This window comes from Halyomorpha halys, unplaced genomic scaffold (assembly GCF_000696795.3).
Source record: "Halyomorpha halys isolate HHAL.00 unplaced genomic scaffold, Hhal_1.1 Scaffold1749.1, whole genome shotgun sequence".
NCBI lineage: Eukaryota > Metazoa > Arthropoda > Insecta > Hemiptera > Pentatomidae > Halyomorpha > Halyomorpha halys.
Window position 1 is genome coordinate 256,040 of NW_027113763.1, and position 15,786 is coordinate 271,825.

At 31.3% G+C, this 15,786-nt stretch overlaps 1 protein-coding gene across 1 annotated transcript in view; it reads right to left on the bottom strand.

The window, feature by feature from the left end:
- The window catches only part of LOC106690510 (GTP-binding protein REM 1), a gene marked incomplete at its 5' end in the record, with an annotated part of 60,328 nt that extends 44,783 nt beyond the window's left edge, over positions 1 to 15,545 (bottom strand). Inside the window, 1 exon segment of the mRNA XM_014435949.2 lies at positions 15,345 to 15,545. Coding sequence (XP_014291435.1) covers positions 15,345 to 15,432 — 88 coding nt within the window.
- Between the last annotated feature and the right edge of the window lie 241 nt (positions 15,546 to 15,786).

Below are 15,786 nucleotides of genomic sequence, written 5' to 3' on the forward strand. Positions count from 1 at the left end.
CACAAGCTATCATTTTTGTTAGAACACTTAAAGGTTAGCCAATCTAATTTTCTCAGGGGCCTCTGGTAATGTGACAAACTTAATACAAATGTTTTCACATCCGAGGATGCTAAAAGCTTCCCAGAAGGATACCCTGACCAGGTATAGAGGCAGATGACGAAACACCTTAACAATACCCCGGATTGTCAATACATAGCAATACAATACTTACAAAATACTTTTTAACATTTTTTTTTTTTTAGTGTAAATGTGACTAGAGATTATATTATTTTTATTATTATTTTATTTTATTTATTTATTTTTCCATACACATTGTTTGATTATGTTCATTTTTTTTTATCTCCCTGTTTGTATACATTTTAAGAGAGATTTTATTTATTTTAATGTACATTTTTTTATTTTATTTTATTTCTTTTATTTATTTATTGATTTTCATTCTTATTTTATTTTATTTTGGTATGAATGTGATCATTCATCACTATTACCTATCGCCCACAATAGTATGGAAGATTGTAATATCTATCAATTAAGTAAAGTTTTAAAAAAAATATATATAGTTATAGTTTATGTTATGTAATACATAAATAGTATACACATTATTCAAATTTCTCCTTCATAGAATACATAATTAGTAATACAACAGCTCGTCATTTTTATTACTCATTGTTTGATAAATCGGTTCCATTCAAGGATGAAAACAGGAATCTTCAGGCGAAAAATGAGAAATATTGAGATTGGCTTCCATTGAAATGGATTATTAAATTTCTGAATAGATGGTGGGCATTCAAAAGTGAAAGAAATAGTACAAAGAGAGAAAATGAAAATGAAATGACAGATTTAATATCACAACAAATAAATAATGTCATATATTATAAATTATCATAGTCCTTAAAACATCATTTAAGAACTCTTACTCGAGGTACAAAAATAATATCCAATCACTAAAAAGTAATAATCATAATACCATTAAATGAGTAATTCCTGCCCCCTGTTATGGGTTATCTGGGGTTAGCTGTGACGGACAGTATGTATTAATCGACTAGCGGCACGGGCACATCCAGCATGTATAGAGCTGGTATCTATATGTTCATTGAACCTAGAGGTGCTTGCGGTTGTCCCTGTATAATGGTTACACCACGATACATCCTTACATTACCGTTGATCAAAAAACATTACATCTACAATAACTTTCCAAACCTTTATTGTGCTTATATTTTCTTTTACTTTCACTTGCCTATATATGGAATATGTAGAGAAAAAATTGCGATCGGGAAAAATTTCGGATTATGTATAAATAATTATGTATGCATGTGACATAAAATAGTCAATTGAATGTTGCCGGAAACTATTAGGACATAAATGGCGTTCATGACCAAGGAAGTTTTACACAGTCAAACAAAACAGAACAGTACCTTTAATTTGGTTTATTTAAAAAAAAAATAAAAAGTTTTCATTGTTCGTTGTAATATACAATGAATTAATACAAAATATTAAAGAATTTTATGAATAAATAAATGAGAAAAATGAAAAAAAAAAAGTAGATAAATTAAATTCAAACATGAAATTCCGAGGCCGCACGATCTTTCTGAATCGCATGTTTCGTTGTATTAGGAAAAACAATTATATTTTTTATTCTGATCCCGAGAAACCCTAAAATTGGAACGTTTATGGTAACAAAAAAATTAAAAATATTTATTCAAATTTTGGTCTTTAGATTTATTTTCCTTCAAAATTAAAAAAAACAGCAACACAACCTCTTGAACCACACAAAACTTGAAGACGTAAGTGAGTTAGTAAGCGAAAGTTGTGTGATATCAAAGTTAATAATCAATATTTAATAATTAACGTATGTATAAGTGGTTACATAGCAATCCCAACTTCGAAATTTTTATATAAACCTCCAAATGTTTAACGCTACTTTTCGAAAGTGGTATTTTATATTTTCAATATTGCATTTTCTTTTATCAAGTAGTAGCGTTAATTGGGTCCAAAAGTCCGAGTCCTCCGGATCCCATTTCCAATTCTTAAGGATTTTATTCTGCTCAATTCATGTAATTTGTTTGCCTATTCTTGAAAAATTACTTTAATATCTTTATTACACTTTCTATACCAAATGATTTATAAGAATTAAAGTGGGTTTACATATTTCATAATCTTTAAATTTGTTTGTTAAATTTGTCCAATTTCGGCCTTCTGACTTTATTGTAGTCCATGTATGTGAGGTAGTAGTACTCGTCGAATATGTGTCTTGTAAACTATAAGCTTGGTTCGGCGACTCAAGCACTGTTCAAAATTTACTAGTTAGTGAAAAATATCTCCGATTGGTAACCAAGATAATCCGTCTCATTTCTGCAGACGCCCTGTTGTTCTTCGCAATCAGTTAACACTAGCACATAAAATCTAACATCTGTTCAAATGCAAAAAGACCAAACTGAACCTTTGATCTATTATGTGACAGCTCCTCTTCTTACACACACGCAAATACATTTACATGTACTTGGTTTCTTCTTCGTTAATAATGAAACCAGGAAAGCAACCGTGACGACTGGCAAGGATCGCCCCACAGTATACAATTCTTCAACATGTGTCCAGTTTATTTATAATTGCATCTGTTGTTTGCAAGCCAGAATCTATCGCTGCTTTTCCAATGTCGAGTTGCAAAGGAAGCCTGGCAACGCGTTATCTTGCTTTACTCCTTAATGTCAAGCCCCAAACTAGTATGACGTATTGATAAGGCGTACTTGCTTGGGCACTGCATTAATTCAGGGTCTCGATTAATTCCTCACGGTTTAAACTGTCGTATGCTTACTAGAAATCCACAATAGTGCTTTAATGTCTGTTCTAGCACCTTTCGCAGACCAAAAATCAAGTCAACGGAACTCTTCCCTCTCAATAATCGACATTAGTCAATAGTCGACATTAGGCCCTATCACGTTCTGCACGGGCGAGAAGGCGGTGAAAGAGTAATTTTATAAACACACGGAAGCAAGGTGATACCACAATAGGTTTCAAATAACAGTATATCTCCCTTTTTGTGTATCAAGAACACTCTTCCGTGCACGAGGCACCACAACATATTTAACCTGCATAGCCAGAATAATATAATTCATATCTTAACTATTTCGGGGCCTTATCTCTGTAATAAAAAATAACAATATTATGTCTGCGTTTTCATTTATCTTGTTGAATATTTCAATTTAGAATTATACTGAGCTTTATACTCTTTTGTAATTTTCCAATAGTAATTTTTTTTTTTAATTTAGGTTTTACGACGCCTTCTGACATTACCTGTCCCCAGCCACCGTCTGGCTGCTTGGTTTTCGAAAATAACATATTTTTTGTTTTCACACTTTTGTGACTATTTTATGATTTTTATTCTCATCATAGTTTTCCCCAATACATTAATTTTATAATTTGTATTAATTGTTTCTTCATTACATCTTAAAGGCTCATTTATTCGGCAGAAGGAATCTTTTTACGTAAACTTCAACAGAGAGCTCATTTTGTGAGAATTGCGGTAACTACCAGTACGCAATGCTTTGACGTCATCGATGGGGTGGTTTCTTCAAATACTCATCTTAAAAGGTTAAGTAATCGACCATTTCCTGGTATTTCGTTGACATTCAATAATATGTTTTGGACAGCTGGTTTTAATGCATAACCTGGGTATAAATTTGTATTAACCTGAGTTAAAACTCCTTGCTTAGGAGGTGATAAAATTCAATAATTTACTATTGGATTAAGGGGTAGTTTAGCATATACTTCCATTTGGTACGATCTCAAAGTGGATAGAATACAATAGAAAAGAAAACAAGTAAAAGAACTAAATAGTTTTTAAAGCTTGGTATGATGATTCCAAAATAAATTTTTATTATTTGTTATTAATTGATTTATTAAACAATTAATTTAATTAACAAACCATTGAGTAATAATTCGTCATGGTTTTTTACACGTTAAAGAATTCGTATAGCCAAATCAATCACTCCCAACTGGCCGACATTAATCAAAAATTTCGGATGAAGATATGACTAACCAGGTTTGAGTTAGTAGTAACTGTTCGCTCATTAATAATTCATCGTAATCCTTGATAATGTCCATGCCCCGAACTAATCCCGTAGAGATATCGTGACGGCGATGGCCCTGTTTCATAATCTGCTTCATTAGCAACACAGAATCGATAGGCGATTATTACGGAAGATCCTAAAATCGATTATGCGAATCCTGCCATGGAATAATCATGTAACAGAGTAGGGATTTTCTGCATCTAAGGATAAGATGATAAACAGTAAAGGAGCAATCATTACCAGAAGATCATAGATACCTTATTTCATTATTCCTTGTGATAAAAAATCAAACAAGACATTCGCGAAATTGTAGAAATGTTGTACAACAGTTCAGAAGATAACTGCTTTTCCCAACTCTCCATGATAAAAAAATATCTGAAGATCTGAATTTACTCACAAGTTAACTCAATAGTGATAGTGGAGCATAAAGAACGGTTGTCGCGTCTTCATGAAAATATTCCGGGACCTTTTTTCGATTTACACTGATAGTTCCAAATCAGAAAGCTCAACCACCTCGTCCTTCGTTACCTGTAATTCAACCCACAAATAAATTATGTTGTCTGTTATGTCTATGTTATGACTCTGACTTAGACTTCTATCAAAACAGCTCTGACGAAGCCATGCAACGTGGGGCGAAACGTTGGCTCATTAAAATAGTTGTCATTAATTGAGTTTTTTTTATCGAATCCGGACCATATTCACTTTAAATTATGTTCAATATATATCGCCGAACTCCACGCCATAGCGTCAGCTCTCCATTTTTCTTTTCTATAACTCAAAAATTTGAGGAACTTTAAGAAGGTAAGTCCATAAACTGCATATGGGCCTCAATCCACATTGGTATTGTCAGCAACGAGCAAAGCTGCCAGAGAGGAACTCACGCTCCCTGGCCGAGGCACCGCCGTTCTTACCCCAACAGAACTCAGTAGATCTCTTAAAATAAAGTATCGGAATAGATGGCAGGACATGTGGGATGAAAGGTCTCCGAGTAAATTAAAAGAAATTAAAAAGTAGTAAAACTATGGTTGACACTCTACCGCAGCGGGCGCAGAGAGGAAGTTGCTCTAACACGCTTGAGAATAGGCCATGCTGTACTCACGCACTCTCTCGTGTTTAGAAAAATTCCTCTTCCACCGTGCCAATATTCTCAGTCCATTCTCAGGATTAAACATACTTTTGATGTATGTCTTTACTATTTCCCATCAATAAACAGAATAGGACTGACCCCAAATTTATCTTAAGTTCTCAAAGATGAGGAAGCTAGAGTTATATTGGCTTTTAAATTTTTAAAAGCGAAAATCCTCCTTTCTAAAGTATAGCTCTTCTTATATTTCAATATATATTTTGCATTTGATTGCAGGTGATTCGGGAATCACGTGCATGTGATGTGTGCGTGAAGGAATGTCTATTTGTTTGTTTGTCTGTATACATGTAGCTTTATAATTTCAAGAGGTTGATGTCCAAAAGGTTTTATATCTTTAAACAAAAACATACAATAGTGGTAGGAAGATACTTGTAGCTTTATAAATTCTATTAATAATACAAATGTATCCCCTCAAGAAGGGGTAATAGAAACATAACACTTCACTAACTTCGATCCTATTAAAGGATTAAGTACCAACTAATGAGAGGCATAACAAGAAGAGAGTTAAGACGTCACCTAAACAACCTCTGGGGCCGGTTCGACTCCAGCGTGCAGGGATTATTATTATTTATTTATTTATTTATTTATCACCCTACCCTGCCTGTTAGGCAATACGGGTATTCGCAGCAGTTGGTACAACTCATTGCTGCATATGTCAAACATTTACATAGCTGTGCACACAGCTTGCTATTGCTTCAAAATAAGTCTTGCTCTCCTCCTGAGGCCTTGCTGGTGTAGTTTATTCTCTCCTACCCAGGGAGAAGTGAGTAGGGCCCACAGCCTCCTTCCACCCATATACGAAGTTCTTGTAGTGCGGGTAGTTTTCTTTTTTCATCAGCTCAGGAAGATCGCTCTCAGTCAGAACATAGAGTCCTGTTTCTCTCATCATCTTGGCTCTCAGTGCTTCATATGCGGTACAGGCAAGTAACATGTGCTCGGCGGTCTCAGGAACCTGACAAATTGGACATAGATAATCAATGTTTATGCCATGTACGGCGAGCTTAGCTCGGAAACCCCCATGACCCGTGAGGAACTGTGAGATCCAGTAATCAGGGAGGACCCACGTTGATTCTAGGCGTGAATCAACGGTTGGAAAGTACTCACCCACCGTCGATTCCATTGTTGCAAGGTTTCTTCTCGAAGGATCCTCTTCCATCTATTAGGGCTTTCACCAATATGCGCATGGAGGTTCTCCGATAAATCCGCCAGACCTTCCCTCTTTGTGCAGGGATTGAATTTTATTTCGTGGCGGACCAATGAAATGAGAATCTAACCTTTCCTGGATGGGAATAGGATGGTAATATGTAGGGTATCCTCCCTCTCCTTCCCGTATTTAAGAAATGGTCACGAAGGGGATAACAAAATTAATGGTACTTTCCTTTTTATGACACCCAACAGTTGAATTAAAATTTTTATTTTCATTTCAATATGGAATCTTTTGTAACTGTCAAGAACTCTACAGTATAAAGATAAAGTCTAGTATCATTACGTCTTTGCAAAAAAAAAATCATGGTTAGGCTTCCAAGGGTCCATATCTCCGCGCTTCCTTCTAATTCCTCTTTTGTAACTACCGATTACTTTGTATACATAAGGACCTACAACATTTTAGAAGTTATTTGAGAAGAAGATGGTTTGGGGGTGTGGTCAGAGGTTAACACAAATAAGTTGAAATAACTTATTTAATAGTGCGAACGTTTCGGCCAGAATTTCTAGCCTTCATCAGGGCTAAGAACATAGCACTTAAATAATATTAAGATACTAGCCAATAAATACAAACAATAAAAAATAAAATATAAACAGAATGACATAAATTAAATATTTGTACAGAATGAAATCAATAAAAATAAAGTGATGAAAGAAGTGAAAACCTATATATACATATTAGGTTTCACTTCTTTCATCACTTTATTTTTATTGATTTCATTCTGTATAATTATTTACTTTATGTCATTCTGTTTATATTTTCTTTTTTGTGTTCAATGGTTATTACTGTGTTCTTTGTTCTTAGCTCTGATGAAGGCTAGAAATTCTAGCCGAAACGTTGGCACTAAAAAATAAGTTATTTCAACTTATTTGTGTTACCCACAGTCAACTATTTTTCATTATTTTAGAAGATATTTCAGTGAGTCATGCTCCCGGTACTACTACTCTTGTAAATAAAGGAATCATTTACACGATGCTTGTTGAAATCGTTAATGAATGAATAAGTAAAAGTCTGAAGTAAATTTATGGAGCATAGAGCGCATAATTTGGCACAGATTGGAGCCGGGATATTCTTACATCAGGTTGTGGGTGGCTTAGGATATAATTAACAGCTTATAGCAATTAGATAGGGACATTTTCTAACTCAACAGATAGTGATAACTTTATTTAAAAAAATTTTAGTTATCAAAAAACCAAACTGGATATGGTAAATAAAAGAAACAATAATTTATCCACACAAAAAAACATTTTTATAGATGAAAATACGTTTATAATTCTATCTTATTTCTCGAAAAAATACGGAACTCACGCTTTGGGTCTTCATGATATTTTTCCATTTATAATTGATATTTGAAATTTTTCCACGTAATTATAAAAAGATGAGTGTTATTATAAGTTATTCAAGCAGCCTATTACATAAACAATCTCAATTTAACTTTCACTGTATCTGTCAAAACGACACCTTTTATTTTATTTTGAACAAAACGGTTTAAGAAAAACTTTGTAACAGATCCAATGGGCATTATTTAATTTCAGTTGTTTAATCACAGAGTATTATATTACAAATTCGATAGCATTCGTTTATACAGGAGGTTTGACTACGTAGAGCATTGTAAGTATTTAGGGTGTACCATAAATGAAAAAAACCAAATTCTAGAAGAAATGAAGGAATCATTTCTAGGAACCAGGGAAATACTGGTTATTTTCCGTTCTCACCTTCTTTCTAGAAAATAAAAAAATTAAAATTTACAAAACCATAGTCTTCATGAATTGATTACAATTCGTAGAGGGTGTAAAGCATGGGGGTTCGATTTGAAGGAAGAACAACGCCTTGAGCTGAGGAATGATGAGGTTTGGGTCTTGTTTCATAATGAAAGCTATTAGTATTACTCCATAAATTCAAGTGCACAAACTACTACTTTTCGGTTCATGATAGGAACGAATACTAGTGATATTATTAGAGTTAAAAAGGAAAAAAAAGTATAAGTTAATATTGTACAAGTCTATGAAATTGTACTAGGTACAAACAATAAGACTAATAGTATGAGTTTGAACTTTATTATTAAGTAAAGTTTACTAAGCTACAGAAGGAATTAAGCATCCAGTCAATATAATAAACATAATTGCACGACAAAGGTTGAAATGGGCTTGTATAGTTGTGGTACTTAGTAACGATCGAATCCCTAAAGTGTTTATCAGGTAAAAGTTAAAGGGTAAACCTAAACATAATTTCGGGGATTCCGTTACTTAAGGGTCTCCTATTGAAAAACAAAGTCAATTGTTTTCCCTGATTGTTATTCTCAATTCATTTTTGGACTGAACTGTATAAACCCCGGGCTTTTCTGAGCACTGTACGTGATATAAATTTTAATGCGAAATTATTACCACATGCGTTCTACAGATTATTAAATACTACAGCTTTATATCCAGCTGATGCTACAAAAATCCTTTTTTTTCTTTGATTTTTTATTTTTTTTTATTTTCATGTAATAAATTACCATAAAACCACAAAACGTAATTTTTTTTTGTTCTCACAAAAATATGACATTTTGTATACAAAGGTATTTTATTTTTTTAAATTTTATTTTATACCACACCAGTTCGGCCTGGTGGGCCTTACATGGTTGCTATAACCCTTATATTATGTATATTTTTAAACTGTTGATAATGGGGGGTATAGTATCATACAAAGACACCCCTAACTATATATAATGTTATTATTAAAATAAAAAAAAATAATAAAGTAAATAGAGAAGAATAATGTTTCTTAATAAAAGAGGAAAGTAAAATTAATAACAAAAAATAATGATATTGGTACACTTAAATAAAACAAACAATTGCCCTCTAATAGTAAAAATAAACAAGTTTATTTGACAAAGGGACGAGAGAAGAAAAAATAAAAATAAAAATAATGAATAAATAAAATGAGTAATAATAATAAGTAAAATAGAGGTAGTGTGACTATGAATTAATTTTATATTTATTAAAATTTATAACAGAATGTATTCCAGCAGTCTGGGCTTCAGTCTTCGGATTGAGGTATACAAAGGTATATAACTTTATTTTAATTATAAAATATAACTTTATTAAAATTTAGATTTCAAAATTATTGGAAAAATGTTCTTATTTTAGTTTTTAGTGTTTTTGAGAAGATTCATATTTTTTAAAATCATTTTTCATTAAATCAACACTACCGATCAGCTTTTTCCTAATATTGCTGGCAAACCTGAGAAGGAACTGAATGTAGGAGTTTTAAAACAATATAGTACTTCCTAATTTATAATCCAGGATTAATTTAAAAAAAAAATTATGTTCAATCAACCACCCAGCTCATATTTCATAATTATTTAAATCCTTCATTTAGTAGGTATATGATGCTAGAAATATGGGCACACGTAAAATGGTTTAAACCATTTTATACACGGACCTTTCTTAACGTAGCTATATATTTAATCAATTAAAAAAAAAAATAACATTTATGATAAATGAAATAATCAATAAATGATGAGGCAAAGAATATTAATTATAGGTGTAAATTAACTAATTATAGACAATAGGGCTCTGATCACCTACAAACTATAATTAATGGGCTCCCTTTAGAACAGAAGCGTTCCTGAACTACCATTCTCTGTAGTGATTAATGTTTGGATTGTCCTGCGATATATCGCTGTGAAAACATTGAATTCCATGTTCATTGGAAAAACACTAAGGCAATTAAGAAAACTAAACTTCTATAAAGATATCATGAGAAATTTAAATCTATATTTGCTTTTTGGAATTATAAATAAATGTTATTGTCATTTTATTGTTTCTCAAATTTGGACAGATTATTATTAGTACGATGTTTTGTATTAATTTACGTAAATCCTTTAACATTATTATTTAATTTCAAGTATAGGTAAATTATTTATTTGATAATTAACACTGAAATTAATGTAAATTATTTATTTATATGTTAAATTATTTCTGGATAAAATATCAATTTAATATAATTTAGAATAGGGTATTATCCAATGTTGGTACTTTGTTTAATATGTTTATAAAAAATGTATTGTTTTATGTAAACATAATTAATATATTTTTATTAAGATACCTTTCAGAAACTCTGTTCTGAAATCAGAGTCTAAAAAGATTTCCTCTAGTTCCATTCTAAGACCCATATTTCGCAACTTCTTTTTATCAGTAAGTTTATCTTTCTAGGTTCATTTATTTGAGTTTCGGCATGTCAACCACCATTAGTGAGTGAGCATTTCGCTCAAAACTTCTAGTTAAGTTTGTTTAGTCTAGAAAACTTAATACCTCAAAGAAAGGGCTAATGGAAGAAACACAACTTCAATACTTTATCTACAGTTTTCTTAATGATGTTATAATTTTACGGTAATGAAAGCATGACAAAAATACCTTGTGGAATCCATACTAATTTATTGAATTTCCATGATAGAACAAAAGGTTTACTTATTATGACAGAACAAAAGGTTTACTTATTATGACAGAATCAGTATTAAATTAAATATTAGTAAGTGACACAGCAGAGAAAAAAAAGTTCTCCTGAAATCCTGTTAGTTGAAAAATACAGGATAATACACTAAAATACACTAACATAAAATACACTAAAATTTTTAGTTTAGAGTTTGGAGAAATCAGAAAACCTTGCAATATTCAATTACTAAATTTCATAAAAGGTAATTCTGTCTTACAGTATCCTTTGATAATAATTGGTTATTTTAGAAGGCTCATGCTTTTTGGGGGAAAACCAGTGGACCTTACTTATCGTTAGAGACTAATTGGTTTGAGGCAAGGCATGGGTGACGTAAATTTGGAAGGGTCGTGGCTGCAGTCAAGCATGAAGCAGTTATCTATCCTTACACACCACTGAAACCTCTGATCCATCTTTCTGAACAATCAAGCATGCACGGAAGTTTATCGGTGTTAACTCTTCCCGGCTACAATTTCATTGGAAGCGCCGGGATCTTCCGGAGTCCTACTTTTTCATTCAAGTGAAGCGCCAAGCTCAGCAAGGAATTTCCCAGGCTGATGTAAATAGGAATGAATGTGTATAACTTACTTTAACAAGTTTGTTTCGTTTTATTATTTAACTTGATAAACATCTGTTTTAAAACTATTTTGATCGTAACATTGTTTATTGTAGTTTTAAAATAGCTAACTGCCTCCCTCCAGTTCCCTCGCATAAAGGAACTAAAAATAAGAGAACAAACATTGAACAAAAAAAAAAAAAAAAGAGATAATGCACTGTCATAGTAACAAAAATTTCTGAAAATTCGAACAGAAATATTTATATGCCTTATTCCTTCTTTGCTAAAATTTCAGAAAAATAGGCAAGGGTGTACACAATAGAGACCTATTATTTGTATGCATAAATTTGACAATAAATTCCACTTAATGGAGCTCAGTATACTAAAATAGTTAAGAGGTGAATTACAGAAATAATAATTACTTTCAAAACAGTTCATATTCATGATTTTGTTATCAGTTAATTTATATATATCTGTAAATATGGGGTGAATGTGTTCTATTACTATGTATAATAATAATATAATTAAAATGTAATAATAAACGGTATAATTAAAAACAAAATTTCATTATATATTATATTGATCATATAATATAATCTACAAAAACATGTTTCCCCAGCTCAATTTTCATATTCAGCTAAAACTGTAGTTATTTCAATATAGATATTTCATATATTTAATGGAATTCACAAGGATTTCTAAGGATTGGGTTGTTATATTTTTTGATTAAGAAAGTAAAAATCAAGCTAACTTTGGAGGTTCAACTTCTTACATTAATTTTTTTAAAGTTTTCACAACATAATTTCTCCAATCCATTCTTGAAATTGATACTGGACCATTTTGGTTATAATCCCCAACTTTCCATTAAATATGTGCCAAATCAGACGAGCTATTCTCGAGATAAATGTGTAGCAAGAAATATATGCTTGTTCATGCGTGGGAGAAAGTAGAGGATGGAAAACGATAAAATTAATACAACTCTCCATACAATCCATGAAAATTTCTTCCAAATTAGACTAATTGGAGAAGCTATTTGCCCAAACAAATATGATTACAAGTAAACAGATTTTTTAATTTTTTTTATTTTTTCCCAGAATTATCTTTTATGAGGAACAAATATTGCTCTCTTCCCATGTGAATATAAAGCTTGCAGTCCAAGAGCCAGGGGGGGGGGAAGATTAAGGGAGTTATTTCATCCAATTTTTTTATTATTTTGATAAAAACTATAAATAATTACGAGTCAAAATTGATGAGTCTGCCGCATTCCCGCCGCAACAAACCCCATTCTCCCTGACTATGGTTAGCAGAGTCATCAATTTTGACACTTAACTTCATATAGTTTTCGTTAAACTAATAAAAAATCGGAGTGGAATAACTTACTTTTTTCACCTCTTGAGCTACTGGACTAGTGAGGTAAAAAATTAATAAATATTAATTAAAAAAACTAGATAGATAATTAATTATAATTAAATCAGTTCAACATGTCCATGAAACGATTCATTGCCTATATAAACTTTATTCAGGTACCTAAATAGCTGTAGTAAAGTGAACAAAGTCCCCTGATTACAAAAAAAGTCAATCAGACTAAAAGCTTGCTTTTTCACCCTAAAAACCTTTTCTGACCACTTTTCTTCAGGCTTTGAATAATGGGCTTATTCGACACCTGCACTCGGGTTTTTATGGAACACCGGGCTCATAAAAAGTTGGGGAAATGAGGCAAAGAAAACATCAAGACACATAAATAATAATTTAAGTGATAATAGTTTATTCTTCTGAGCTTTATTTCTTTGTGTCTTCTAACATATTAATTCATTTATATGTTTTTTAAATTTGTGTATTAGTTTTTTTAATTTATTTTTTAGTAAACTATTCTATTGCTGTGTTTGTTTATTTTCGGCTTTACTATTGTTGCTATCTATTAATGATCTCTGTTAATTTGCCTAATTGATTGAATGGTTGTTGCGGATTACTGGAGAGGAAATATATGAGGGAATAATGTATTAGACGAAACAAATATATGTATATAGGAAGAGAAAAAACATTTTGGTTCAGAAAAAAAGTATTTGAAGTGTATTGTGTATTTCCGCCTAGAGGATTAGCTAGAAAGGAGATGTAATCAATAAAACTAAATAAAAAAAATATTCCTTTCAATGAAAAAGTTGCCTAATTAACTTTTTATTCGTTAACAATGCGCAATTCAATATTGAATGTTTTAAAAATGCATGTATTTTTAAGTATTGTACATCTTGTACATTAACAGTCGTCTAAAGTACAATTCATTGGTCTTAATATTAATTTTTTTTTAGTAAAACATGAGAATTTATTATGAAAAACTCTAGTTACTTAACTAATTGCACACTCAATTTTTGACCTATGACACATTTTGTACTAAAAGAAAGTGAACTTGAAAATTTTAAACGATTTTTTTTAGTTTTAGTACTATTTTCAACAACACCAATAAAAAGAGAATTAGGTTTAAAAAAAATAATAAATCATTCTTATTGTGGAGTTTCTGAGATTAAAAGTAATAGCAACATCAAAAACAAAAAACAAAAACCTTAAACTAGGCACAATGTAGTAAAAACTGACTATGTAGTAAAAAAGCGCCACGTGGGCATATTCAATGAATTTATATAATACATAACAGTGAAATTACAAATAAATATAAAAAATAAAATGAATAAAAAAATTAACAACTATTATATAAATAACAATAAAAATATTGTGAATCAGAAGGAAATAACCATAATGGAGGGTTAATGATAGAAAAAGTAACGAAATCTCAATCTCTCGAGAATGGTCATAAACACAATCTCACTTATAAATCAATTAATGGATGGTAGTAAAAATAACTTAAATAGTAAATATACCAATTACTAATCTTCCACATGGGTCATTGATTGAAATTGGTCAAATTCTTGCAATTAATACAAAATTAGTTAGAAATTGAAGTATATATAATATAAAAATCATATGACTTGTTTTACTTTAATAATGTCACAATAAATGAAAACATTTTTTTATTAATACTTTTTTGGAAGCTATAATTTTTAATTTTTGTTCATCATGTATTTTCCTCTGTAATGATAATAGCTAAGTTCATTCCTTTGAACACCGTTCTAAGCATTTAATTTTTTGTTTTTTGTTCTCATTGCAGTAATATAGGAAACCAACTTTTCATCCCAATATTCTAATATGCAATCATCTTCTTGCACGATGTCATTAATGAAGTAATCAGGTTCTGATATCATAAGAAAGAAAAAAACTGCTCCATCTCTTTCGATTATCCACGGTCTATCAATCCCGATTGTCGGAGTGAGATGGAAGACATAGGTCCATTATGTGCGCAATCCATGGTGATTTTTGGTTAGCTATTTGTTTACAAACTTATTGATGTATCATTATGTTTTTAAATTATATCAATGGCTGTCAAAATTCGTCACCTAACCCTACATGGACAACTCATAATTAACTAATCATGACATGAACATGTCACATAAAATTATATGACAAGGTAAAAAAAAAATCGTAACTTACCAAACCTTTTTTTTTTAACGGGCGTAACAGGAGTTTATTAAAAAAATAAATACAAAACTAATTTTACACGGCGATCGTGAGTAATTTCAATAAATTCGGTGGTCCATACCTCCTGGAATTTCCCTAAATTATTTATCTATAATTATTGATAAAGAATTGACCATTGTTCATCAGAGATTCTCGCATCCATTTCTTAAACAGAACAATATTTTAAAAAACAATACGAGTGATTTCTCCACAAGTGTATTTTATACATTTGTTACGATATATTTCATATTTATCATAACCAATTATTAAACGAGTAAAAAACATTTATTTTTATCATTTAAAAAAAAAATATTTCAGAGTGGAAATTAGACCTACCTTTGACCCTATCATAGGGGTTGATTGCCTCAGAGGTCTGGAACTGCGACAATAGAGCAGTCTTGCCAACTCCAGCAGCCCCGATCATAGCCACGGAGTACACTGAAGCTGGAGCTGGAGGAATAGGCTCCAAGGCCTCTCCTGCCAAAGAGTTCGATCTGGATCGCTTTTTCCTAAATGAGTCCCCACGGTTGATGATTCCTGTTGGAAAAAATTAACAAAATAGAACTCAAAACATTATTAAACAACAAAGATAAAATGATTATTTATGATCTTAGAATACTAAATGCTCAAATAATCCCAAAGCTTAGAATAGCCTCGAGTGGCGACGAATCTCTGTTATACTGTCAGAATATTTCATTTAATCTCATTATGTGAGATATTTGGGTCTAACAGATCTTTGACCGTTGATCTGTTGTTTTAAGATGTAGATTTAATTTTT